At 43.6% G+C, this 27977-nt stretch overlaps 1 protein-coding gene across 1 annotated transcript in view; it reads left to right on the top strand.

Annotated features, from left to right (window-relative positions):
- SUPT3H (SPT3 homolog, SAGA and STAGA complex component) overlaps nucleotides 1-27977 on the top strand; it is a 739871-nt gene that overhangs the window by 387 nt on the left and 711507 nt on the right. Inside the window, exon 2 of the mRNA XM_040348435.1 lies at nucleotides 4098-4204. Coding sequence (XP_040204369.1) covers nucleotides 4098-4204 — 107 coding nt within the window. The remainder of the gene's footprint in view (nucleotides 1-4097; nucleotides 4205-27977) is intronic.

The raw sequence follows: 27977 nt of genomic DNA, 5'->3' as shown, positions 1-27977 counted from the left end.
TGTACAGATGTAAACACTGACTGAATGGAATGGGGGGTGATGCTAGAAAGCTGATTGGTTGCCATGCTACAGTTTTGATCAATTCTACTCAAAATGTATTTGACAGTTTTTTAAACAAACAGCTTTTTAACTTTGCATCTGAGTGCTGCTGATCTCCTGCAGCTCCTTTGCAGCCACTTCCTATTTACATGCAATCATGGACTGATTGGGCTCATTCAGAGGGGCAATGAGCCCCATCCTCCATGCTGAGCGGCATTTTGCTGCATATACCTCGCAGCTGCTCACAGGTAGTCCATAGAAGTGGATGGAGACACAGCGACTGCACACAGTTGCATATCAAAATCGAATATGGGTGGGAGAGGATGCACAGATCTGTGAGCACAGTGTCTGCGTTCACATCTGTGCTCCTGCCCACCTGTCAAATATTGACATGTGATATAGTCCCTCTACTTGCTCTTGGCTTTTTGGGCCTTTGGGGTCCCATTAACCCTTACTCTATTCAAAATTGATCTCCAGGATGATGGTACTATAATTTTGTGTTCACTACTTATACTAAGCTTATATATAAATCATTAGGATCTGGACATGCCTGAGCTCATCCTTAATCAGGAACAAGTGGGACGGACTCAGAATCACGTGACTACTGGGGGATCCAATGACAGCGGTCACAAAAGCTGCAATAAAGCCCACTTAAAGCGGAGGTTCACCGGTAAAATCCTGTTTTTACCCTTAGATGGATGCTCATTTAGTCTAGGGGAATCGGCTAGTTGTTTTAAAATCCAAGCATTACTTACGGTTGTAGAGAGCGATCTTCTCCGCCACTTCCGGGTATGGGTCTTCGGGACTGGGCGTTCCTTCTTGATTGACAGGCTTCCGAAAGGCTTCCGACGGTCGCATCCATCATGTCACGATTTTCCGAAAGTAGCCGAACGTCGGTGCGCAGGCGCAGTATAGAGCCACACCGACGTTCGGCTACTCGTGACGCGATGGATGCGACCGTCGGAAGCCTGTCGGAAGACTGTCAATCAAGAAGGAACGCCCAGTCCCGAAGACCCATACCCGGAAGTGGCGGAGAAGATCGCCCTCTACAACGTAGGTGCGTAGGCGCAGTATAGAGCCACACCGACGTTCGGCTTCTTTCGGCTACTCGTGACGCGATGGATGCGACCGTCGGAAGCCTGTCGGAAGACTGTCAATCAAGAAGGAACGCCCAGTCCCGAAGACCCATACCCGGAAGTGGCGGAGAAGATCGCCCTCAAACAACTAGCCGATTCCCCTAGACTAAATGAGCATCCATCTAAGGGTAAAAGAGCAAAAAACATCATTTATCGGTGAACTCCCGCTTTAAAGGGCTGTGTTAAGGGGTAAAGTCTCTCCTGATGCCAGCTCACTAATAAAAGTGTTGGCAATGGTTTTGGTGACCTGGTTCCCCAATGCTGCAGGTCTTGTTTCTTAGTGGTTGTAGTCCGACTACTAAATTGTAAGTGCAGGTTTACGCTTTGGATTCCTTAAGGCGTTTTTATCTTTTTCTGCACGATCTGGTTCTGTTTTGTGCTTTTACTTTGGTTATAAACATACATACGGGCCTATTGGTTTGCTGTCACCTCCTGCAATCTCACCCAATATAACTTTATGGAACCACATCAAAATGCATGCAAATGCTCTGAAGATGTGTTTGCACTGTAGGAGGTTGGATTGAATGTTTGGAACAAAACTGTGTTTTATCACTTCGGACACGTGTGAGTAAACCGCCTAGGAAAAACACAAGCATCCACCAGAAACAGGCATTCACCGACAGCCAGAAATCTGCTTGTTATATCAGCTCAGTAATGTGGAGTGATAATAAGGGCATAAAACGCAATGAATGGATTTAGCTGTATTGCAAAATACCCATTGAATCACACCATATTAAACAGGATTATTTTAAAATTCTTTTCCTTTATGACTTTTTTTTTTTTATCCATTCCAATAGCTGATGCAATCTTCCAGGTCTTTAAGAAAACCACAGTGTAAAATTCTGGATAATAGCGGGTTTCTGAAAATCTACATTGCGAGACAATGAGTCTGTGACTAGGTGCAGACTGGCGTAGTTTAAGACTGAGATAGGTTTGGGGAAAAAGTGAGTTGTTCAGCAAATTAACTATTGGGTTGAAAGATTGCTGCTGTACTCCTGGTGAAGACACTGGCGCCTACCTGAAGGCTGGCCTTCATTCTAAAGCTTGCCACACACTAGACACTAGTGTGTCTGATTGGACACAAAGAACAGCAGCTCGGCTCGGGTGCCCCTATAGCAAGCTGCTTGCTGTGGGGGCACTGAACAGGAGGGAGGGACCTAAGAAGAGGAGGATCTGGGCTGCTCTGTGCAAAACCACTACAACAGAGCCGGTAATTATAACATGTTTAAAAATAACAAACATAAAAACACAAGACTTTAGTAACACTTTATAGGATAAGTTCACTTTAAAAAAAGAAAAAGAAATGCAAATTTTTTGCAGGTAAAAAAAATTGCATATATTTTTTTTGGAGCCTGTAAATCATTGCACCAGCAATCAGCAGTTCGCTGGTGCCGTGCTGGTCTCCTGCAGATCTGTCATTGTATCTGTGTGCGCGTACATCCCATACAGGCAAGCAGATGCACTGACGGGAAGATTCAATGGACTACCGCAGAGCTCCACAGCACCATGGTAGTTAATTGAGAATACAAGCCAGCAAAGGATGTTGGGGCTTGTAGTTCATTCACACACAGAGCTGTGGGAATGAATGATGTGGCTGCATGGCCCCTCTGATTTCAAAAACTGACAGCTATTACGGTGAACTTCTCCCCATACTGCTGTCACGGTGTGGGGGATTGGGCAGCGGCTGCAGCATTGGGAGTATGTTACACATTCCCAAAGGTGAACTTACCCCTTTTTTTTAGGCTCCATTAAAACTTGTACCACTCCAAAGTTGCAACGACTTTCGATGGTTGAGACTTGGATATGACTTTGGCTTTGTGCAGTGATAATGAAGTCTATGGGTGTCAAGTTGCATTAAAGTCAGACCCAAAGTAGTGCATGAAGCACTTTGAAGTCACTGCAACTTTAAGTTGCATATATATGAATGGTTATCATTGGAAAACATGGGGAATGATTTGTCATGCGACTTTGATGTCCAAAGTTGCATGACAAGTCGCATGAGTGTGAATGGAGCCTAAAGCGGTGCTCCACTCTAGGAAAAAAAATTTGCCAAATGTGTTAGAGGAGAGGGGGAGGAAGACTTTTGGGTGAAGTTCCGCTTTTATAATGGCATGCAATGCCAAGCTAGCAAAATCCTTCCTTGTATAAAAGAGACATGGACTTCAGAGAGAGAGAGAGAGAGAGATATAATTTTGCCCCTGTACAAATCATTAGTAAGACCTCATCTGGAATATGCAGTTCAGTTTTGGGCCCCAGTTCTCAAAAAGGGATATCTGGGAACTGGAGAAAGTGCAGAGAAGGGCAACCAAACTGATAAGAGGCATGGAGGAGCTCAGCTATGAGGAAAGATTAGAGGAACTTAATTTATTTTCTCTTGAAAAGTGACTATTGATCTACCGTATTTATCGGCGTATATCGCGCACTTTTTTGCCCTGAAAATCAGGGCAAAATCGTGGGTGCGCGATATACGCCGATACCCGCTTTCCCGCGCCGAGTTTTGAATACTGCGCCGACATATACCGAGCGCAGTACACTCGGGTATAGTCGGCCAGTCTCGGCTTCTTCCGTGCTCACGTCCTGGACGTACAGGACGTGAGCGCGACAATTGCCAAGCATGCCCAAGTGTACTGCGCTCGGTATATGCTGGCGCAGTATTCAAAACTCGGCGCGGGAAACGAGCGGGGAGGACGCCGGACCCGACAAAGAGGACACCCGCGCAAGACACTAAAACTGTAAGTACAAAAAACTATTTTTTTCCACAGGAATGGGGGCAACTTTAGGGGTGCGTGCTATACGCGGGAGCGTGCTATACCCCGATAAATACAAGACTTTAAAATAAAGCGCTGTTTGGAAAAAAATATGCTTGAGATTTGATTTTTAAATAGATGCTGAAATATTCTTCTAATTGTTGTCTTTGACCAGATGAGCCTCAATGCTGCAGTGACCACCATGTCTTCATCTGCCTCTTCATCGTCTGGGAAAGCGGCTGGAAAATTAACCAGTTTTGTTCCTGAGCTCCAGAACATGATGTAAGTGCCACATTTCTTAATTCTTTAACGTATTCTGGACCTGTTATAGAGCTGCATACATTGGATTGATTAAAGGAGAACTAAAGGTGAAACCTTTTAGTAGTAAAGAAGGTTATAACCCCTGCTGATGTTTTATTTATTTGTTGTCATATGTGTCCCATAGGGGAGATTTCTCTTTATTTCCTTTCCAATAGTCAAAACAGGAAGTGAGAGGAACATCTTCTAAAGTGAAGGAATCTTGGTGTCCCCATTGGGAGTTTTTTCCAATGGGGACAACCTAAAACTTGGAATTTTCTTTTACTTGGTGATAACAGTAAACAGAACAAATAGAGAAGGTGGATCTCTCTAATACCTTCATGTACAACAATATTGGGTGCCCTTGTTAGGCTTTTTTTTTTTTATTATACTATTGACTACTGTTATCTCTGTTCACTTGCAATAAGCCTCAAGCACACAGGCACAAAAATGTTGCTTTCAGAGGTGCTTGGCATCATATTTTTATGCTTCCGATGTCTGTCTGTCTGTGTGCCCTGCACATTCTGGTGTTTAAATCCATATTTTAGAACAATATTAAAGCAGAACTAGACTTGCCTCCACACCAGCCCTGCATCGCTGATTACACACCATTGAGATTTAGTCTGGGTTCACACTATACTACACAACAGCAGTACGACTTTCATCCTACTTTGCTCTGCGCCATCAGTCCTACATTGGTCCTACATCCATCTGACTTTCATGAACAGGATACTACTTTGATCCGACTTTGTGATAGTCTGACTTGTTCTTTGACCAATCAAAACAATCCCAGAGTGAGATAAATTCCTTTTACTGCTGCTGTAATCACATGTCGGATGTCAAAAGTCGGATGGTTAGGACAAGGCTCCTACTTTTGATCCGACTTCAATGATATTCAATGGGCTGAAGTAGGATTAATGTCGGACCAAAATAGTACAGGGAGCATTTTCAAAGTCGGACCGACTTGTGTCGGACCAGTTAAGACAGCTCTCATAGGGAAACATTGATTTCCACACGTCATGCTACATGCGCTCCCAATGTAGGAGCGTTTGTCGGACAAGTGTGAACCCAGCCTTACAAGTCTCCCCTGAAGGTGTCAATCAGTCAAGCATTGTATGAGCAGAGCTAATGCTTCTTGCTTATATTCAATTGCTATAGGCCGTTCTCCATCAGGTCTGCAATCAGGACAAGGCTTGGCAGGTGCTGTTATCAGTGTCATGATGCTGAAAATTTCACAATGCATGAACGGACATGGGAAGGCAGAGCCAGCATGTTAAGGGTGTTGGGGTTACCTATCAGGTATTCTCTGGCGGCAAGTGGGAGGAGCATTTTCTGCCAGTGTACAATTTGACCCTGGCCAATCAAATTCTACACAGGCAAAAATTCCCCCTCCGCTAATAGATCAACTGTTCACTCCTCCTGCCAGCGCATGTTTTCTTCAGAACATGTGCAGGCAGCAGACCCTTATTGGCCCAAATGCTGCCCCTCCCTCATGCAGTCTGAATGCCGCTATGGAAAGGATGGGCTAATAGTAAAGTAATGCAAACTTTTATTTTTTTTTAGTTTTGAGTGGAGAGGAATTAGAGCACCTGTCAGTTTTCTTATTGCTGTCTGTTTCCCTGTTATGCTGATTATCCCTCTCAATTCGCCATGTTTACCATTACCACGAAAGTGAAAGAAAAAAATACGACTTGGGTTGTCACCAGAACAAAGAATAGAGGGTGATGACATGGATTTCCCTCGTTTTGGAGTGATTTCTTCTCACTTCCTGTTTTGACTATGGCACAGGAAGTGAAGGGAAATCTCCCCAATTGGGACACAGATGGCAAAAAAAACAACCTGAAAGGGGTCTATCCAAAGTGCAAAAGAAAGTTTTATTTTCTTATTTTTATTTTTTTTATTTTTTTAGTTCTATATTCAGAGGGTTGGTTCACCTTTTTCAAAAATAAGTGAACTAGCATGTTTAGCTTTAATCATCTGAGCTGACTCTTCTGAACTGACATGAATGTATATTGAAGTCGCAGCTACTAGAATTATTGTTGTGTTGGACCATGAAGTCAAAAGAGCGGTAAAAAAAAATCCTTTCTGCAATCTTGGCCCCTACTTAGGAAAAGTGTTCTTGTTGCCATGGCAACCCAACAGCCGTTCGTTTTCTATAGGAAAGCTGAATGGCCACTTCTGTGAATGACAACCACACTCTTGTCACCATAGTGACTTCAGATCAGCTGTCCAGTTACTTCTTATAAAACACATCTCTAACCTATAGTACTGTGGAAAAATTGGCACATCTCTCTCAAAAATAATAATATTTGGGCTCTTAAAAGAAAAGAAAATTTAGATTAATAATGCAGCAGAAAATGGTATATGTGAGGCTCTGCAGTTTACTAGCCCATTAATGGAAGATATCATATTTATGTTTTTATTATTCATACTTGCACTCCTTTGGGAAAAAGTGCACCTTTCTATGTGATTTTTAAAGATGAATTCCAAGCAAGGGAGTTTTGTACAGTTACATTGATCCAGCTTGGACCAATATAACTATGTATATACCATACCTGGCCAATGCCCCTGGAAGCTGGAAATCACTAAAGTAGAAACCTCTACTCCAGTGACCGCCACTTGCTTCCCATTCCCGGGCCGAGAGGCCGGCCTGCTGCACACAGAAAGGTGGAGGCTCAGCATGGGCTTCATTCCTGATCTTTTAAAAAAAAAAAAAAAATGCTTTTCAACATTTTGCAGTACAAAGTAAAAAACACAAACGTCTGAAAAAGGATCCTAGGTCAGTGATGGCGGACCTTGGCACCCCAGATGTTTTGGAACCACATTTCCCATGATGCTCATGCACTCTGCAGTGTAGTTGAGCATCATGGGAAACGTAGTTCCAAAACATCTGGGGTGCCAAGGTTCGCCATCACTGTCCTAGGCATTTCCACCAAGGCCACTTGCAAAAAGGTAGACACACAGTGGAGCCGATAGGTTTCCAGTAGTCCTAATACAGGGTACAAAATAGCTCCATGGCATAACTCGCTCCAATCAGAAAATATACATCAGCAAAGAAAGAAAGGCGCAAGCACTTATTGCATTACCAAAAATGTATTTGAATGAATAAAAATGAATACTCACAAAAATGCAACAACTAAAAGCCCATAGGCCACAAGATGCTATGCGGTTCAGGATCAGCGTGCTCCAATTACATTCCGCTATAGTGCCAAGCTGACGCATTTCGAGAGAACTCCCTCTTCCTCAGGGCTGGGCAAAGGTGTGCCTCTGAAACTTGTCAACTTGACACTATAGCAGGGTGTAATTGGAACACACTTCTCCTGTACCACATGGCATCTTGTGGCCTCTGGGCTTTTAGGCTTTGCAATTTTGTGAGTATTTTTTTTTTTTTTTTTTTTTTTATTCCTTCAAATACATTTTTGGTAATGCACGAGGTGCTTGCACCTTCCTTTTTTTCTTTGCTTTTGTAGTTCCATTTTGGATTCCCTTATCCGTGGAGTCCTGCATCTGCCAAGCATTTGGATTTGTTGTATAGTCCCATCCAACTGAGTTGTACAAAATAAATAAAAAAAACAGAGCAAAATGTGCATAATAAACTGATTACTCATACTGAGTCTGATTGGAAACCGTCTCTTCCCCCAAGTACATTTATATACCAGCGGCAGAGTACATGTCCCAAACCTAAATGTATTTTCAGCCGATCTGCTCTCCAGAGAGAGGGCGAGGAGAATAGGAACCACCACAAAGTCTAGACCCACCATCTACCACCCCTATTAATAGCTTTTTTTTTTTTTTACCTTTCTGTATATCTCATAAGTTTATAATATGTGAGGCATGTATAGGAAGGGATATTTCTGAGCAAAATGTGTTGAAATGGTCTCAGGTTTCTCGGAGAGTAAAATGTGTGAAATATTCTCATATAATAAACAGAATAAGTTGCATATGGTAAGTCAATTTGCAGCATCGCACAAAGGCAAGTTTCTTTCTGCTTCTGTTGGGGGTTCCATCTGTAATGGACTTTCTAGGTGTGTAGAAAGTGAAGCCGGGCACTTCAAGCCGAGACGAACAAGTCAGGCATGACCTGAGGGAAGTCTCCCTGTAGAGCAGTGGTTCTCAACCCCTCTAATGCAGTGACCCCTTGATAACGTTTTTAAAAGTTGTGGGGACCCCTAACAGTAAAAAAAAAAATTGTAGCGTGGGTTGTCAGCACTCAAGGAAAGACAAGTAATTTGCACCCCTAACCCCCGGATATTTAGCGCTCCCTGAGTCCCTTCCACTCGTACAGTATTAAAACCCCTATAGTACATTTTAGGATGTGCCACTCTTTCTCTTTGTTCTCCTTTCTTTCTATTTTATCTCTCTATCCGAATTGTTTTCCCCACCCATCTCTCTTGCCATCTTTCTTGTTCTTTCTCTTATTCTTTCTCTCCCTTTTTCTTTGTTCATCCCCCTCTTTTCCTCTCCCTTCCATGTATTCTCTATATGTATTCCTCATCTTACTCCTTGGTTGGGGGGATGGGATGAGTGGCAGTGCTGGGGGGAGTTCTGATCAGTTAACTTAGGTGCTCTTGATCAAGGTCAGCTGCCCATCTGAGAACTGTAGTGGGGACTTTTAATGGCAACTCTAATCAAAGGTTGTGTTATTTACTGTGTCTCTGACTTTGTGGTGTCTTGTAGCAGTGACACCTATGCCGAAATCAGGAGATAGGGTCTCTTCCAACCCCTCCCACTTCACATTCCTCACCAGTCAGCTGACCTCTAGTCTCTGCCCCCCCCCCCCCACCTATGCTGTGAGCTGAATGGTCTGCCGTGAAGCGGCTGAGTGGGCGGCCAGGGGCTTTAGAAACAGCCCAGCTGGAGCCACAGGCTCCAGGGACAGCCCTGATGGGTGACCATGAAAAGGCTGGGGGAGTGATGCGGGATTCAGGAACAGCCCAGGATTTGGGGACCCCTGGCAAATCGTCATTCGACCCCCGAGGGGGTCCCGACCCCCAGGTTGAGAACCACTGCTGTAGAGTCTGGTGGCAAGTACTTGGTTACCTCCAGGAAAAATAATTCACATAAATGACGAGCTGGGTACCGTCTCCCCTGAAAGGGGCAGAACACTGAATATCTTTTAAAGAAGTTAAAGTGAATGTGAATGCTTGCATATATCCAGTGAAATGACTGGCTTCAGATGATGCAAATCCTTCTACTACATAAGTTGTATCTGTTAATCTATAGTCTTCTCTACAGCCATAGACATGCTGGTAGGTTAATTGACCAAAGACATGCTGGTAGGTTAATTGGATCCTGGCCAAATTGGCCCTGTATATATATTTGTGTCCCAAGCGTGTCAAGATCCTACGGCGTAAAATGACTGCACCAGCCAGGAAGACACTGGCTGCAAAAAGCGTCTAGAGGCGATTCAGTTCGCATGTGTAGCGCTTTACAATTCATTCGAAGTGCTGAATTTCCAGCTTTTCTGGGAGTTCCAAAACATGGGGGGCGGAGAGAAGAAGTTACACTCTGTAGAGCGCAGTGAGGGAAGAGACAGACACCCCCCCCCCCCCACACACACTACTCACAGGAACACAGCTGAGGATGTCAATCAGCTGGGGGTCCCTCCCCGTCATCATTTTTCTCTTGGTGTCAGCAGGCAGAAATTAAACGTATGCTCTTAATTGAGACGAGTACACACTTTAGAGGGATATGCTTTGTTCCTATTTCATGTCTGAGGTTTAGCCCTGGTTCACACTGGGCTGCGGGAGTGAAGCCGTGCGAGTTCAGCTGAACTCGCACGATTTCACTCCCACCGGCAGTCCCGATTTCGGCCGCGATTTAAGAGACATCTGTGCAAATGCCGCCGATTTGAGATGCGATTTTCACATGTGAAATCGCATCTCAAATTGAAGGAAATCGTACCCAGTGTGAACCTGGGCTTACAACCACTTTCATAAATGTGAAAAAGTAGTGCTGGACCTAATAAGGTTATCATATTAGTATTGCAATCTTTTCCAAAAGTAGGTCCGGTTTTACAGCGGGATTTACAGTGACTGCACTCGTGTGTTATTGTATAAGAGACATGGTTCCTTAGTATCTTCTCCTTGCATGGCATCGCTTATCGAGCACCCTGCTATCCAGGGTCTATATTTTCTAATGCTGTAAATATGAAAGTTTCCAAAAGCCATTTATTCCTTTGGTATTTCCTGAGTGTAGAGTTTTTCTGAGTGGATAAAAATCACAAATCTTCCATAGACGTGTGTGTGTCCCAGGAGCTCTCATACTGTACTGCTGACGCATGTAAGATGGCCGGAGGGTCTTCAGCCAACGCTGAAAGGCAGAGAGGACTTTATTTAGCCTAGTCAGATGCTTGGGACAGTAGACACAGCTTCCAGCACTTGGGAGGTTTACAGACGCCATCTAGAAACGAGCTTCAATGGTGGGAACGGGCGGAAAATATGCTGAGTACAGTTGTAAAATATTATAGAACTGTGAACTTGTGAGGATCAAATGCTTTACTAAGATGAAAGTCACACTTCATTCCCATGAATAAAAATTTTGCATTCAAAATACTTGGGGCGACATGGCCTGCATGCCGAGTGGCTCTTAGTTTTAATGTTGGCATTAATCCTCTACCCCGGCAGCTCCACTCCACTAGTTAAATCCTTCTAGTTGTTGATCTCCTCAACTTCTGAATAGCCCTTATGCCCCATACAGACGGTCGTTTTTTGTGATGAAAAAAAAATGACGTTTGAAGTGATGAAAAAAAACGAAATTTTTTAAACTTCATTTTCAAAAACGATGTAGCATACACACCATCATTTTGAAAAATTATGAACAAAGTGACGGCACTCTAAAGGGGAAGTTCTATTCGCCTTGAGGCTGCTTTTAGCTGGTTACTTGTTAGTAAAAGATGATTCGTGCTTTTTTGTCTGTTAAAGCGTGATGAATGTGCTTACTCCATTATGAATGGTAGTTTTACCTCCCGTCTCAAAACTTGCTTCTGGGCATGTGCGGGTTTAAAAACGTCGTTTTGCCCACACACTATCATTTTCATTGACACAAAAAATGACATTTTGAAAAACGACACAAAAAATTCGAGCATGTTCGAATTTTTTTTTGGTCGTTTTTCTGAAGACATAAAACGACATTTTCCCCACACACTATCATTTTAAATGACGTTTTCAAAAACGTCATTTTTTTTCATCACAAAAAACGATCGTCTGTATGCGGCATTAAAGTGGAAGTAAAGTCAATTTGTGAAGAAATGTTGACAGGCAGAGGAGACTGCATGTTTTTATGGCAGAGGAGACTGCATGTTTTTATGGCAGAGGAGACTGCATGTCTCTTCTGCTGTAGATGCTTCCACCTACCCGTCTGCACTTTTCTCTAAAACAGGCCATACATTATGCAATTTTTCTTTCCCTCCACAGCGGGTGATAGGAAAGAAAATTGCTAGATTCCCCCATCAGGGCTGCGCTACTGTTTTCTGTCAGAAGGAAGCCTTCCCTGCTGGAAAAACACAATGATTAACGCTGCTGGCACTGATTGTTTGGGGAAAACCCGACAAGGTGCTTGTCGATCAATGGATCGGTTTGTGTACAACCAGGGTGCCCCTACGTAGGTTGCTAGGATGTATATAGTTTAGTATAGTGTGGTCTTCTGCTTAAAGAGGAGTTCGGCTTCTTGGCACCCCAGCCAATTTTCGGATCGGCTCTTGGGTGCTGCCGCCGCCATTCCTGGTAAGGTAAACTGGCAGTGAATCCTTTCGGAAGTGTACCTGTCAAATGCAGGTTCCCCCTCCCCCTTAAAGGTGCCAAACGTGGCACCGGATGGGAGGCAAGAATCAGATAAGTGGAGGTTTAACTTTTGGGTGGAACCCTACTTTAACAGGAGACTGTGACTGAGGTAAAACCTAGTGGCTTTCCTACATACCAGGAAAGCTACATTGATTAGCTAGGAAGTCCTATGTGTTTCACAGTACTACCGGTTCCGTATTGGCTCCTCTGTATCCAGGTGACTTAGGAAGGTGCTGGATGAATAGGGGTGCCAATTACAAGCATAGGATAGGGGCCCCTATGCATGCCGGGAAGGGTATTGATATTCGGTGGAACACACAGAAAGAGGTCTTTGCCTGGAGGGTAGAGTCCAGCTGAGGAGGGGGCACTGTGCCCTCCTCTGCACCTGCTGCCATGTGGCCTTGGGTGGGAGGCCTGGAGGCTGGAGTGGGGGCGGAGACCAGACCAGTCACTCTGCATAAGGAAAGTGAGCAGCAGTGAGCAGTCTTTATTACTACAGAAAAGGGCGGAGACCAAACCAGTCACCCTGCACAAGGAGAGAAACAGCAGTGACCGGTCTTTATTCATTACAGGAGGGGGCGGAGACCAGACCAGTCACCCAGCACAAGGAGAGAGCAGCAGTAAGCAGTCTTTATTCATTACAGGAGGGGGCAGAGACCAAACCAGTCGCCCTGTACAAGGAGAGAGACAGCAGTGAGCAGTCTTTATTCATTACAGGAGGGGGCGGGGACCAGACCAGTCACCCTCTACAAGGAGAGAGACAGCAGTGACCGGTCTTTATTCATTACGGGAGGGGGTGGGGACCAGACCAGTCACCCTCTACAAGGAGAGAGACAGCACTGACCGGTCTTTATTCATTACAGGAGGGGGTGGAGACAAGACCAGTCACTCCGCACAAGGAGAGAGACGGCAGTGAGCTATCTTTAATACAGGAAGCTCCTGCACAGAGGCAAAGTGTCACACTGGATTACTGCACAGACCTGGAAGAAATTCACAGAGCACACCAAGATTCAAGGAATAATGCACTTGTATTTAGACAAAATTTAAGTATCCCTGAGTATAGCTTTAAATTGTGACATGCTTTTGTTTTATGATTCCCCGGGGTACAATGAGCAGAAGTCTAAGCTGGATGCTGTGTAGATGATTAAAAACATGAATTAAATGTTACAATGTATTCCCACAAATCCATGACTAGCTGCTGGAAGCAATCTGTGCTGTGCTTGGTGGACACACCAGGCCCTGCACAGAGTCTGGTCACAGAGGTTGGGGGATGATGTAGGCCAGTTCTGGAATGTGGATATAGATCTCGTGCTGCTTCCTTTTTTGTAGGAGTTTGCTGCATTTTTAAATGCACAGCACAGTTTGCAGGCTGTGGCTTTGAACCTCATTGGTGTGCTGCAGCTTTTCTACCATCTTATCACAGGCAGTCACAGAACAGTTGTTTTCTATGTGCAATCTTCACACCACACATGTGCAGGAAAACACAGCTTAAAGTGTACCTCCATGTTCGCGGAGGAAAAAAATAGCAAATCAAGAAACAAAAAATATAGGGCCAGATTCACGTACCTTTACGGCGGCGTACATGTGTGCCAAGTTTAGGGTCCAAGGGAGATCCCCTTTACGTTACATTGCCGCAAGTTTTCATCGTAAGTGCTTGATCCACAAAGCACTTGCGTGTAAACTTGCGGCGGCGTAGCGTAAAGCCGTCCGGCGCAAGCCCACCTACGTCAAATGGGGCGTGTACCATTTAAATTAGGCGCGTTTCCGCGCCGGACGTACTGCGCATGCTCCGTTTTGAAATTTCCCGCCGTGCTTTGCGCGAAATGACGTCGCCCGACGTAATGTTTTGAACGGCGACGTGCGTTACGTACTTCCGTATTCCCGGACGACTTATGCAAAAAAAAAAAAAAAATTGAAATTCGACGCGGGAACGACGGCCATACTTTAACATGGGCTGTCTATTGTTACACCACCTAAATAGCAGCCATAACTTTGTGACGCGAAAAGCCGACTAGCGACGACGTAAGACAATGCGACGAACGCGCGTACCTTCGTGGGTCGCCGTAAACAGCTAATTGGCATACCCGACGCTGAAAACGACGCGATCTCCACCCAGCGGGCGCCAAAGTATTGCATCCTAAGATCCGAAGGCGTACGAAGCCGTACGCCTGTCGGATCTTAGCCAAATGCCGTTGTATCTTTGTTTGTGAATGCAAAATAAAGATACGACGCGGCAAATTTAAAAGTACGCCGGACTATCAGCAGATACTCCGGCGTACTTATTCTGTGAATCTGGCCCATAGTGTATACAATTGCTACACAAATCATATTTGTAATTGAATGTTCTTAAAAATCTCCTTTCCTTTTCAATCTTCTTGCATTTCTGAAAATGCAATGCAATATGGCTACCTGGAGTTGTTCTGTACACAGAATGTGTACTGACCCACCCCCCAGAAACATAATTTCCTGCTTGTGTAATTGGCTCTCGTTTCCAAAAGCGAATTTCCTCATTAGTGCTCTGCAGCTGCACAGCTGACTGATAATTATGAAACCACTCCCATTAGACATCACTCGGCACAGAGGAACAAACAGGAATTTCTGCAGAATACCAAAAGTGGGAAAAAGTTCATGAGATATATTGGAAAGTGTCGGGAGTAGAGAGAAATCCAGGTTTAGATATTTCACTGCTATCTTTGACTTCAGATTCAATAAACAGTATAAAGAAGGACATGTTCCGTCATATGACAATGGCTGCTAGAACAATCATAACTCGCAATTGGAGAGAAAATATAAGTCCAAATATAGCAGATTGGATATGTGAACTGAACGAAATACAATATATGGAAAAACAGATAAGAGAAGAAGGATGTATAAATAGTCAAATGCCAGAATTGTGGCAAAAATGGGATGAATATTGGCTATCGGAAAGAATATATATAAAGGTATATTAGGAGAAATACGAAATGAAAAGGAAGTGGAAAATGGGAGAGGACTAGGAGGAATTGGGGTGTTAAACTCCCCCCTTTTTTTTTTTTGTATCGATGAGGGGATGAATGGGAATGGAAGATAATTGGAGTATATGTATGAAAGGTATTGGGTTTTAAGAACAAAGTAACTAACAGATATGTACCAAGATTCTGCATATTGAAAAGGAAATGATGCAAATTCTAAAGGAGTCATGTATAAATGTAAAAGTTTTTGTATTTGGTAAAAAGATTAATAAAAAAATAAATTGAAAACGGAATACCAAAAGTAGGAATCTGCAACAAAGGTTGTTATAATCCTTGTACATAGATCACCCAGAGGGGAATGTTTTTTTCTCAACAAAAGTGGAGTTACGCTTTAACAGATATAGTGTGAACAAGTTGGCTGGTCATGCAACTATGGGCTTCTGTTTTCATGCAATTTTTTTTTTTTTATGTGTATTCTGCATTTATATTTGTTTTCTGCAATTGTGTGCTCAGCATCTAGGGAGGTATGAGAAGAGCCCTTCATTTTCCAAATGTAAGGGGACACGGCCTGTTGCCAGTGGCAGGTGTCTGTAACTTATGACTTTTTATGTGTTCAGACTTACTTCAACGTGAACCACAACGCACATCAACGAAAATGTACCCAGACTATTTTCTATGACATGCGAGCCAACCCTATTAAAAACCGTGAGTAACATGCGTTTTTGATTTGTCGTATGGCATGCATGTGTGAAGAGGGCCTCAGAGTTGAACTCTTGCCAAACTACAAAAAAAAAAGCATGTTGTTATACCTGCCAGAGGATTTTTCTATCTGTCCATCCAGTCCTGAGATTTTTTTTTTTTAAAAGCCCTGCCAGACAGTAGAGCCAGGTTGGTGACCTGAGTTTTCCATACTTCAGTGGATCGGTACAATTTGGTCACTAAGCCTAGCCTGTGATTAGATATGGAAGAGCCGAAAAAAAAAATGAAAAGACCTGCCCACTTTACTTTTTCTTCCTGCTATCGTTGTGTTCCTTGTGAGCACATGTGCATGCGGAACACTTGGAATGAGCAGAGATTGTTAGTTGCGGTCAAGTACGCTGCTCAATACACACTAGAAATCCCATAGTACATCCCAGGAGTGAGCAAGAGAGGATGGCTACGTTCCTACATGGAGACCATGGAGAATGAATGTAGCCACCTTCTAATAGGAAGTTGAGTCACAGCAACAAAAAACATGGAGATTAGAAAGAGACTGAGAGCAATAGAAGGTATTTTATTGAGTTAGCGTTCATTCAGACCAGTGCTGACACCCGTCCTGTGTGCAGACCTTCTTTGTTGTGCCTGTGTCTGCCCCTGGCTGCATGCGGACAGATTATAGAGGTGGATGCAGACACAGTAGCTTGATATGCAGGCAGGCATTTAACATGCCAGCAGGAGAGGGTGCATTTGAACGCACTGTCCGCGGTCAGATTTGTGCACTCCCTCCTGCTTTCATGTTAAATTTTGACATGCATCTGTGCAGCTGCTGGATCGGCATCCCCCTCCCAAGATTTGGTCCAAATAGTGTTTTTTTGTTGTATGGTTGCTTCTGTTTGTACACATTTCTATCACATCCCTCCTGGTGTGTTCTTCCACATAGCAGCTTATTGGGCACATGTAGGACGCAAAAGATTTATTCCCATTGTTATGCACATCCCGGTTTCCTAGCGCTAGCCTTTTTTTTTTTTTTTTTTTGCTGTTTTTATCCTTTCTCCCATATGCTGCTTGCATGCTGCATGGGACAGAAATGGCACCCATCTGAACAAAGCTAGAGTTTAGTGTCACTTTAATTGGCCTCTTGTGTTGTCCACCTTTCTCTCAGTCTGGGTACTGCTGTTGTAAGTCATTTCGAAAAGCATTTTACAAATCAAATTCAGGTATTTCTACTAGCTGCATTGAAAAAAAATGTCATGTGTTTAATGTAAATAAAATGGCGTATATATATATATATATATATATATATATATATATATATATATATATATATATATATATATATATATATATATAATGTGTTTTATATCTATCTATCCGTATATACTCAAGTATAAACCAAGTTTTTCAGCACATTTTTTTTTTTTTTTTGTGCTGAAAATGCCCCCCTTGGCTTCCAATCGAGTCACCTTTTTGCGCCTGACCTCCCGGACTTTGGGGAGGCTGGCCGTAGGCCCCCTGGACCCCAAACATATAGCCCCACTCTTCCTCTAAAAATGTGCAAAGTTTGTTGTCTGCAGGACCTACGGCCGGGGAGCACCGATTTTTCAAAGCCAGGCACCCCTTCCATAGACTCCCATGTTAAACGGTAATTTCTCTGGTGAATTTGGGGACCCGGTACTGGCTGGTCGTAGGTCCCTTGGACCCTAAACTTGGCACACATGTAGCTCTTTCTCTACAAGTGTGCAAAGTTTGTTGTCTGGGGAACCTACGGCTGGGGAGCACTGTTTTTTTTTTTTTTTTCAAAGTTGGGCACCCCTTCCATAGACTCCCATGTTAAACGTCAGTCTAGGCATGGGCACAGTGAGACATGGATACAGTGAGGCACGCAGATGGACACCCTAGGCTTCTACTCAAGTCAATACGTTTTCCCAGTTTTTTTGTGGTAAAATTGGTTGCCTCTGCTTATGTTCGGGTCGGCTTATACACGAGTATATACCGTATATAGTTTTTTTATTTTATCTGCCTGGAGTTTAGCTTCATTTCCAAACAAGTTCAAATCGAGGCATTGGGAGTTACTGTGGTTTTGTAAAGGGTTGGTAATTTATGTTCTATTTTGAATATCTTTGGGTAAAATCTGCAGAGCTTTTCCATGTTTCAGCCTTATTCAGTAGTTACCAGAGATTAAGTACAATTAAAGCACTCTGTTTTTCATCTGTTTACGATAATACACGTTGCCAGGTTGTAGACTGTAGGGCTCTGGCATGTACATTTTTACATAGTTGTTGAGCTGAATCATGTACGCTGGCATTTTGGGCATTTTGGTTGTCTCGGGTTAATCCTCCCCTGTATTTGTACACAGTCTGTGGGCCTTTCTCTGCTCGTGTTTTGTTGGGGGTTTATGCCTGTGCAGGACAAAAGTCATTTCAGGTCGTTTTTAATGAAGTTCGTTGTCAGCAGCTTCTGCTTAGCTGGCTGTAATTTATAGCTTTGTCAAGTTTCTCAATTCTCTAAATGACACGCTTTGTGCTTTGGAGACGCTGTGTTGGGGTTTTATCAAGAATCGCAGGCTTTTTCACAGTGCTAAAGCGATATTAAAGTGGAATTGAAAAATAAAAACAAATCACTGGTAGGATTTTCATGATAGACGCCCTATTGGTCTCTTTTGTCATAACTGCTTCTCCCTTGGCATGCTGGCAAACCAAAAAATATGTTGGACTAGCCCCCCTATAATAACATCTCCAACATCATGCCTCAGCATATTGCCAGTGTCCTTGTAGGTTAGGCGTTGTGTAAAAATCTTTTTTTTTTTTTCTCTTCTGAAGAGAATTCATTACTAAGTTGTCTCTGCTCAGTGTAGGCACTCCAATCCTACACATTAGCAAGCATACATCCAGCCCTTTGATTGGTGTTCTTACCCCTAGGGCTTTTACTGACAGACAGTTGGACTCCCTACTTAGGTCTCAGTTTGAACCACCTGGAGTGACTCTCCATCTACTCACTGTTGGGGGTGACTTTGGATAAATCCTTTTAAAGTGGTTGTAAAGACTCATTCTATGCATGAAGGTAAAAACAAATCTTCTGTGTTCTGCTCCCTCCACAGCTCCCTGTAATACTCACCTGAGCCCCATCTTGATCCAGCAATGTGCATAATAGCCTCGCTGTCCCAGGACTCCCTCTCCTCCTTGGCTTGGACAGCAGCAGCGGGGGTGGGGGGGGGGGGAGTAAAGCTACGGCTATGTGTCTTATGGACACATAGAGCAGGGCCTACTATGGAAGCACTGGTCAAGGGGTAGGAGCTAGGAGCACCGGCAGGGGACCCGAGAAGAGGAGGTCCCCACTTGCAATAGTGGGGCGCACCTTCATGCAGAAATCTGCATAAATACAGAGGACTTCAAGCTTTGATCTGTGCAAGTGGTAAACTTAGGCACTACTGCAGTAGTTGATGAAGATTGGCGTTTCTCAGCGCCATTCACAGATCACCTGCTTTGAGGCAAGCACACAGTTCCACCACGCCCCCTGATCTCCCCTTATTGGCTAAATAGCTGTGTTTGTCTCAGCCAGGGAATCCCGGGACAGCTGAGGCGCTTGTGCACATTGCTGGATCAAGAGGGGGCTCAGGTAAGTGGTTTACACAGGGCCACATATATGCAGCCGTTTCGGCGTGAAGGCCTACACGCCGGGAGGCCACAAATGTGCGTTAGGCCGGCGTGAAGAGACTAATATAGCAGTTTTTAGGGGAGTCTGTTTTTAACCTGGCTCATGTTTTCAACTGTATTTTTCCCACCAAAGGTCTTATGAGAATACGGTAAAACATTTTGTACTTGTAACAAAAAAACAAGATAAAAATACGCACGTAAAATGGATAAACATACGTTGCTTATATTTTAGACTGCAATCTGTATGACATCTTTCAAGTGTAACTGAGATCGACCTCAAATGTTTCTGTAATTACACACTAACTGTGAGACAGCAGAGTTTTGCAATGCATATGTCCCAACAGGCAGAATCCTAGGATCCTACGTAATTATCACCGTGGCCATGACTGCTCAGTGGCCGATATTTAGATAACAATGCAGGGAATGTGTGTGTATCACCAGAGTTATCTGAGGCAAGCGCTGTCATTACTCATGTCTGAAAGACGCAGACTGTCCCGTTAGTCTCATCACTGTGGTGTACCTGACACTTCTGTATGTTCAACAACTCGCTCCCTTCCTACATGCTCGCTGTGTGCCCTGATTGTTTTCACTCATAGATGTTGTGTCTTGTATGGTAACATTTCAACACTACTATTTTGTAACTTTGTGTTTTGTAGAAAGGAGGAATCAATAATTTGTCCTACAACACTTACCATTTCAGAAAGTAACTTTAGGCCTACCATACACTTGCAGTTTAAAAAAAAAAAAAAGTATAATTAGATTTTTTTTTTTTTTTTTTTTACTTAACTACTTAAGGACCGGACCAATATGCAGCTAAATGACCCAAGGGGTTTTTACAATTCGGCACTGCGTCGCTTTAACAGACAATTGCGCGGTCGTGCGACGTGGCTCCCAAACAAAATTGGCGTCCTTTTTTCCCCACAAATAGAGCTTTCTTTTGGTGGTATTTGATCACCTCTGCGATTTTTATTTTTTGCGCTATAAACAAAAATAGAGCGACAATTTTGATAAAAAATGCAATATTTTTTACTTTTTGCTATAATAAATATCCCCCAAAAACATATCTAAAAATTTTTTTTTTCCTCAGTTTAGGCCGATACGTATTCTTCTACCTATTTTTGTTAAAAAAACCGCAATAAGCGTTTATCGATTGGTTTGCGCAAAATTTATAGCGTTTACAAAATAGGGGATAGTTTTATTGCATTTTTATTAATTTTTTTTTTTTTTACTACTAATGGCGGCGATCAGCGATTTTTTTTTTTCGTGACTGCGACATTATGGCGGACACTTCGGACAATTTTGACACATTTTTGGGACCATTGTCATTTTCACAGCAAAAAAATGCATTTAAATTGCATTGTTTATTGTGAAAATGACAGTTGCAGTTTGGGAGTTAACCACAGGGGGCGCTGTAGGAGTTAGTGTTCACTTTTGTGTGTTTACAACTGTAGGGGGTGTGGCTGTAGGACGGACGTGATCGATCGAGTCTCCCTTATATAAGGGATCACTCGATCGATGCAGCCGCCACAGTGAAGCACGGGGAAGCCGTGTTTACATACGGCTCTCCCCGTTCTTCAGCTCCGGGGAGCGATCGCGACGGAGCGGCTATAAACGAATAGCCACGCTGTCGTCTTCTCGGATCGCTCCCCGAGGGGACCCCCGACCCACGTCTAGGCAGGCACGTACAGGTACGTTGATGTGCCTGTCCGTGCCATTCTGCTGACGTATATCTACATGAGGCGGTCGGGAAGTGGTTAAAGGGGTTGTAAAGGTACAATTGTTTTTTTTCGTAAAAAAAGGCCTTTACCTTGGTGCAGTCCTCCTTCACTTACTTCATCCTTCCATTTTGCTTTAAATGTCCTTATTTCTTCTGAGAAATCCTCACTTCCTGTTCTTCTGTCTGTATCTCCACACAGTAATGCAAGGCTTTCTCCCTGGTGTGGAGTGTCGTGCTCGCCCCCTCCCTTGGACTACAGGAGAGTAAGAACGCCCACTAACACACAGCTCCTTTCTCTATCTGCAACGTAGAGAGAGTCCTGACTCTCCTGTAGTCCAAGGGAGGGGGCGAGCACGACACTCCACACCAGGGAGAAAGCCTGGCATTACTGTGTGGAGTTACAGACAGAAGAACAGGAAGTGAGGATTTCTCAGAAGAAATAAGGACATTTAAAAGCAAAATAGAAGGATGAGGTAAGTGAAGGAGGACTGCACTAAGGTAAAGGAAGCTATTTAGGAAAAAAAAATTGTACCTTTACAACCCCTTTAAAACTTATTCCCTTGAAGCCAGTCAAGTGATTCATACACCCATCTATAGCAGGGTACATCACTGTCAGCCAGTTGACACCATCATTTCCTATTCCTTCTGATTGGATCACATTCCCAAGACCCGCTACAAATCAAAAGGCGAACAAAGTTTCGCAGTCCAAGGACCCCGGCTATGGAACGCTCTGCCCATGGACATCCGCTTGGAAGAAAACCATCTGGCCTTCAGGAAGAAGCTTAAGACCCATCTCTTCTGAAGACACAGGCGGACACTGGCTGCAAAAGTGCCTTGAGGCGATTTAGTTCGCGTTTTGTAGTGCAATACAAGTTATTCATTCATTCATTCATCATGAATCTGCAATGCGATGATGCTGATTTAACATCTAGTGAGTAGGCAGATGATAAAGGAGGCAAAGTCACCACCCTATTATACAGTATGGCAAATGTGCTGTGAGCCCACTGTTGCTTGGGAAAGGTTGGAGTTCGGGATTGTGCAGCACTTAGGAGGGTCCTGACAAAGACTGTGTAGGTAAAGTTAGAAAAGTGCCCAGAAACGAAGTGGAATCCTTTTTAAATACGAATACTGAAAAAAAAAGGCCATGCTGAAACAGATGGCATTGACCACCAAGAATAGGTACAGGTGGGTTCCTGCTTCTGCTTTGAGACCTGTGACATGTTCCAGAATGCAGAAGGGGGAAAGGAGGGCTCCCCCCCCCAAAAAAACTAATATGGTAGGTGGGGGGGGGGGGGGCTTGTGTTGGGCGACAGAGAGGCAAACAAGCATAACTTCCCCCTTTTGGGTGAACTCGCTTTAACCATGAGGTAATGTATGGGGCTATATTACCGTTGATATGATGAGGACCATCCTTTTAAAGCAACCTTTCAATTTTTACAGAGGTCACTGCCAAAAAGCTTTTCAATTTACAAATAACTTGCCAAGTCAGTAGATCAGTGATGGTCAACTTTATTGATATGAGGGGCACAAATGTTACCCCCCAACTTTAAAAGGCTACACATAAATTTAAGTGAATGTTCAGTTTACGAGACAGCGGAAACACAACAGTATATATTCAAAGACTGGGCATGATACAAGAGATTGTCAGAGACTGCAGACATGATACAGGAGATCTAAAACCAAAGCGCTATCCTCAGTGTTCCCAAACCTAGGTAATGACCCTTTTAAATCTACATTACACCACATGCAAATTATGTTTGACATAATGTCCCAAAAAAAGCCCCTTTTATATTCCAAATAATAAGTGATAAAAAGTCCACAAAAGTGCTTGTGAAAACAGAGAAACCGAAAATTCTCTTGTGCCAGAATGCCAGCAAGCCAATCCAGCCGCCACCAGAAAAGATCGCCAAACTCCTTGCCCTGTGATCTGACCCCCATTTCACCAGGAGGTCAAAGAGCGATTGTTGTTTTACCGCCTATCCACGCTCCTTCCTGCTCCTGACCCGCTCAGATGTCTTTCTTGGGGCTCTTCTGGGAAAGACATTTTAAACAGTATCGCGCTATCTGCAGGGTGCTTCCTTTTTAATTTTATGATCCATGTGGAAAGAGGTGTAGCGGCTTGAGTGGCTGAATACCTGCAGTCCCACAGTCCTTTGTTGTTGGATGTACACCCTGGAAATAATCCATGTGGATCCTGTAAGTTGTCTGTAAGATCCTGGGAAAGACATCTGCGCAAGTCTGGAACAGGAAAGAGCATGGAATGGCAGTATAACTACAAGCGCCCTTTGACCGCCTTGTGATACAAGGGTCATATTACAGGGTGGTGGCTGGATTGGTTTGCTGGCATCCTGCCACAAGATAATTGGTATCTTTTTGTTTTCACAAGCACTTTTGTGACTTTTTATCACTTTACTATTTTGAATATAAAAATGACTTTTTTGGGGACTTTGTCAAACATAAATTGCACGTAGTGTATTGTAGATTTAAAGGGAAAATTACCTATGTTTGAACACTGCGGATAGCGCTTTACATCTACGGTTTTAGATTATTAATATCTGCATGTAGGTGTTTGGTAGCTTTCCATTTTTTTTCATTTTATTGTTGTGATTTATAACACATTTTCACACATTGCGGGTAGGTATTTGTTTTTATTAGGACAGAGTTTTTGGTTTTTAATCATACAAGAGATGGTTGAGGGTTATGAGCATGATACAAGTGATAGTCACAGACTGCGGACAGGTTGCAGGAGGCTCTCAGAGACTCTAATGCCACGTACACACGGTCAGAATTTCCGACAACAAATGTTCGATGTGAGCTTGTTGTCGGAAAATCCGAAAACAAATGTGAGAGCTGGTTCTTAATTTTTCCGACAACAAATGTTCTTGTCAGAAATACAGATCGTCTGTATGCAATTCCGACGCACAAAAATCCTATGCATGCTCTGAATCGATTTGACGCATGTTTGGAATCATTCAACTTAATTTTTCTCGGCTCGTCGTAGTGTTGTACGTGACCGCGTTCTTGACGTTCGGAATTTCCGACAACATTTGTGTGACCACGTGTATGCAAGACAAGTTTGGGTGAACATTCCGTCTGAAAAAAATCCACGGTTTTGATGTTGGAATGTCCGATCGTCTGTATGCGGCATAAGGCTCCATGCACACTGCCTTAAAAAACACTGCTTCTACAGGAGTTTCGTGTTCTGCCTATAGCAGCTCAATGTCATCCTATGTGTCCATGGACATTAGGACGTTAAGAGGCATATTTTGAATTTAACGTTTAGGCCTTGTACACACGACCGAACATGTCTGCTGAAACTGGTCCGCGGACCAGTTTCAGCAGACATGTTCGGTCGTGTGTACGGCCGACCGGACAGGTTTCCAGCGGACATTTGTCCAGCCGACCGTTTTCCAGCGGACAAATGATTCTTAGCATGCTAAGAAACATGTCCGCTGGAAGCCTGTCCGTCGGACATGTTCGGTCGTCTGTACAGACTCACCGGACATGTCCGCTCGGCCGAAAGCCCTCGCATGCGTCGAAGTGATTCGACGCATGCGTGGAAGCATTGACCCTCCAGGGCCCGCACGTCGCCGCGTAATCGTTGCGGCGACAGCGCGGCCACGTCACTGCGTATCGTGTCCGGCCGGATTTCTGTATGATGGTGTGTACAACCATCATACAGAAATCTCCGAGCGGACATGTCCGCTGAAAACGGTCCGGCGGACCGTTTTCAGCGGACTGTCCGGTCGTCTGTACGCCGCCTTAGAGGCAGAGGAAAAAAAAAGTCTCATTTTGCATTTCTGATTGAAGCTTGGAGGCAGAAATAACGTTAAACTCTCCTAGACTCGTCTAAACTTTGTACAAAAATTGCTCTATATGAGCGTTTTTTTACTCCTGAGAGAACAGATGTTTTTTTAAGCCAAGTGTGCATGGAGCCTTAAAGGAGTTCTCCAAGCTAAAACTTTTAACCCCCGCTGTGCCCGGGCTGTAAAACTATACAAAATAAACTTTCACTTACCTGCCTACGATCCCCCGTTGTTCCGATATCGCCGTCCCGTTCTCCAGTCCCGGTCTCTTCCACTTCCTGCGGGTCGGTGACTCACAGTGCGCTCAGCCTATCAGCGGCCGCAGCAATGTCCCGCCGCGGCCGCTGATAGGCTGAGCGCACTATGAGTCACCGACCCGCAGGAAGTGGAAGAGACCGGGACCCGAGAACGGGACGGCGATATCGGAACAACGGGGGATCGTAGGCAGGTAAGTGAAAGTTTATTTTGTATAGTTTTACAGCCCGGGCACAGCGGGGGTTAAAAGTTTTAGCTTGGAGAACTCCTTTAACGTGATTATAGGAGTTGTTGGAGACTGGAAACATGCTTTAGGAGAGTGAAGCCTCGTACACGCGCTCGGTTTCCTCGGCAAGAACCAGCAAGAAAACTGCTGGCAGAGCTTTCTTGCCGAATATACGGAGCGTGTGTACGAGGCTTTCAGGTTTCTCGTCAAGAAAACTGCCTAAAATCTCGATGAGAAAAATAGAGAACCTGCTCTCTATTTTCTCGTGGTGATTCACGGCAGGAAAACAGAGTGTGTATACTTAACTTTCGACATGGAAACCTGCGCATGCTCGAAATGACTTTGACACATGCACGGTAGCTTCCTAGGCATAGGTAGGGTGCAGCAAGATGGCCGCGACGGCATTGAATGTGACGAGCGCATGCTTGTCGAATGCGATGACGTCACTGCGTTCTTGCCATTCAAAAGAACCGCGGTTCTTATGAATGGAGTGTCTGTACACTCGGGCGAAAAGAGATTCTTGCCAAGAATCTCGTCAGGAAAAACTACGTTTTCTTTCCTGGCGGGATTCTGGCCCGTGTGTACAGGGCTTTAGACTCAAGACACATTATATTAGACTGCTAGAGATCCCTGCTATAACAGGGCATTAGGGAAACACAGATTAGTGTCTGCAAGGGCCCCAAGGCCCACAGAAAAAGTAGCCAAAGGGATACAGGTTGGGCACCAGGGAGTAGAGCAAGACTCGAGTTTAAACCCCAAGTAGTCCCATGAATAAGTTTTTATAACGAAACATGTCGGGGTATTGCCACACAGTCTATTTCTACCAGTAAATGCTGCGTATTTGGATGCAGAGTAGTGTGCTTGCAGTTTTTATTTAAGTGGATGTGCAGCTTCACTTGACAGTGGTCTATGGCACCGTGAGTAGGAGGATTTATTTTTATTTTCTCTTGCTGATCGGGGGTCCGCCGTGACCGCTTCTCACCAGTTGATCGTTTGAAGGAGTTTCTTGATGTGACATTTTGCTGTTTTACAAGATTTTGTTTGTGAGTGTACTGTTTGAAGTTTTATTTTGGTGTGCTATTAAACCCTTGACGGTATCACACTATCTGCACTTCTTTGTCTCTCTCTGACATATATGTGGAACTGATTGGAGGTCATATTTGGAATACATCTACACTGACGGGAACATCTATATCTGATAAGGCTTTTTGTGCCAAAACACAAGAGTGTGAGGCATACCTATCTGGTGAGTGTCCATCTGATGGGGGAGGAGTCACAGAGAGCACTGTCGGGTGTGGTGAAAGTTTCTGAAAGTATTGAAGATCGCAGGATCCTTAAACACATGAACTTTATTTGTCACGTTTTGAATTACTTTAAAGACTGTTATTTTGCACTTTTAGTGCGTTCACTTCACGTTTCAGTTAATCACGGGTGGTTTTGTATTATTACAGTCACAGTTTAGTGTTTTATTTCTTAACTGGGTATATATTGTTTATTATCACTATATCTCATTACATATGGGTTGTAATAATTTTTTTCACTTTTAGTCAAATATGCACAGATATTTGTTAGCGCTGTTTTAATTTGCTGACACCCCATAGGGAGTGTGATCATTTTATATCTTTCTAAACCCCAAGTGCCAATTATCTCACAACGGTTACCAATGTCTTCTGGCCCATCATAGAGAAGGTGAAACCAAGCTTTGACAACTCTGCCCTTCCTGTGGCAGTCACGTGTTCCTACTTTCTGCCTATGTTTATGACCAAAGAGAATGTTTAAACATGGAAAAGTGGGCTTACTTGTTGACTTTTGATAAAAAGTCAAAATTTGCATATCAGTAACATCACAGTTTAGTCTACTTGGGCTACTTTTTTGGTTAAAGTTTATCTATTATTCTGCGTGTTATCGAAGACAGAATCACATTTTGTAAAAATACATGTATCTAGTAGAGTCTTTGAGGGCCACACTTTGGAAGGTGACCAGCTCTGGTCTGTGTAGACCACAGTCTGGTCCACTTCACTGAATGGAAAATGAATCTGTTGCTCACTGCCCTTGTGTGTTTTATGTGTTTAATCTCCATCTTTTGTCATGGGCCAGTTTTTACAGGGTTTTCAGTGCGGTGTGTTTGTGGTTGTGAGTAACGTCTATTTTACGCTCCGGTCAGCGTGTCTGTAGCATCATAATAAAAAAAAAAAGATCCACAACCTCAGTGCAAAGACAAACTCCAAGGACCCCTCACAGAGTATATGATGTCTGTGGACGGGACAATGTGTTAAGTTATTCCATTTTATAGAGCATTTTTTTTGCCAAGAACACATAGGTCATTGTTGAGTTCTTTCATGACTCAGAGTGATTTGGATATATGAAAACTTTCTGTGTCAATTTTTTGGGGACCATTTGAACAGAAAGCTGTTTTGTAGCTTAGCATCCTTATAACCGCATTCATGAATCAGCATTTACCATTCCTCTAAATGCCTGCTTTTAAGGGAATGTTTTGCGGTTTTGTATATATTTTCTTGTTATATTTAATATGGTTGAGACAAAAAAAATTTAATTTACAGTTTTCTATTCAGCAAACGGCTAGAGCTGCAGTCTCCTTTACACATTCATCTGTGCTGAAAGAAGCCGTTTATAAAACTAGAATGAGTAACCACAGCACTGACTCATCAT

Source organism: Rana temporaria, chromosome 4 (assembly GCF_905171775.1).
Source record: "Rana temporaria chromosome 4, aRanTem1.1, whole genome shotgun sequence".
Taxonomy (NCBI): Eukaryota; Metazoa; Chordata; class Amphibia; order Anura; family Ranidae; genus Rana; species Rana temporaria.
This window is presented reverse-complemented; position numbering and strand designations above follow the sequence as displayed.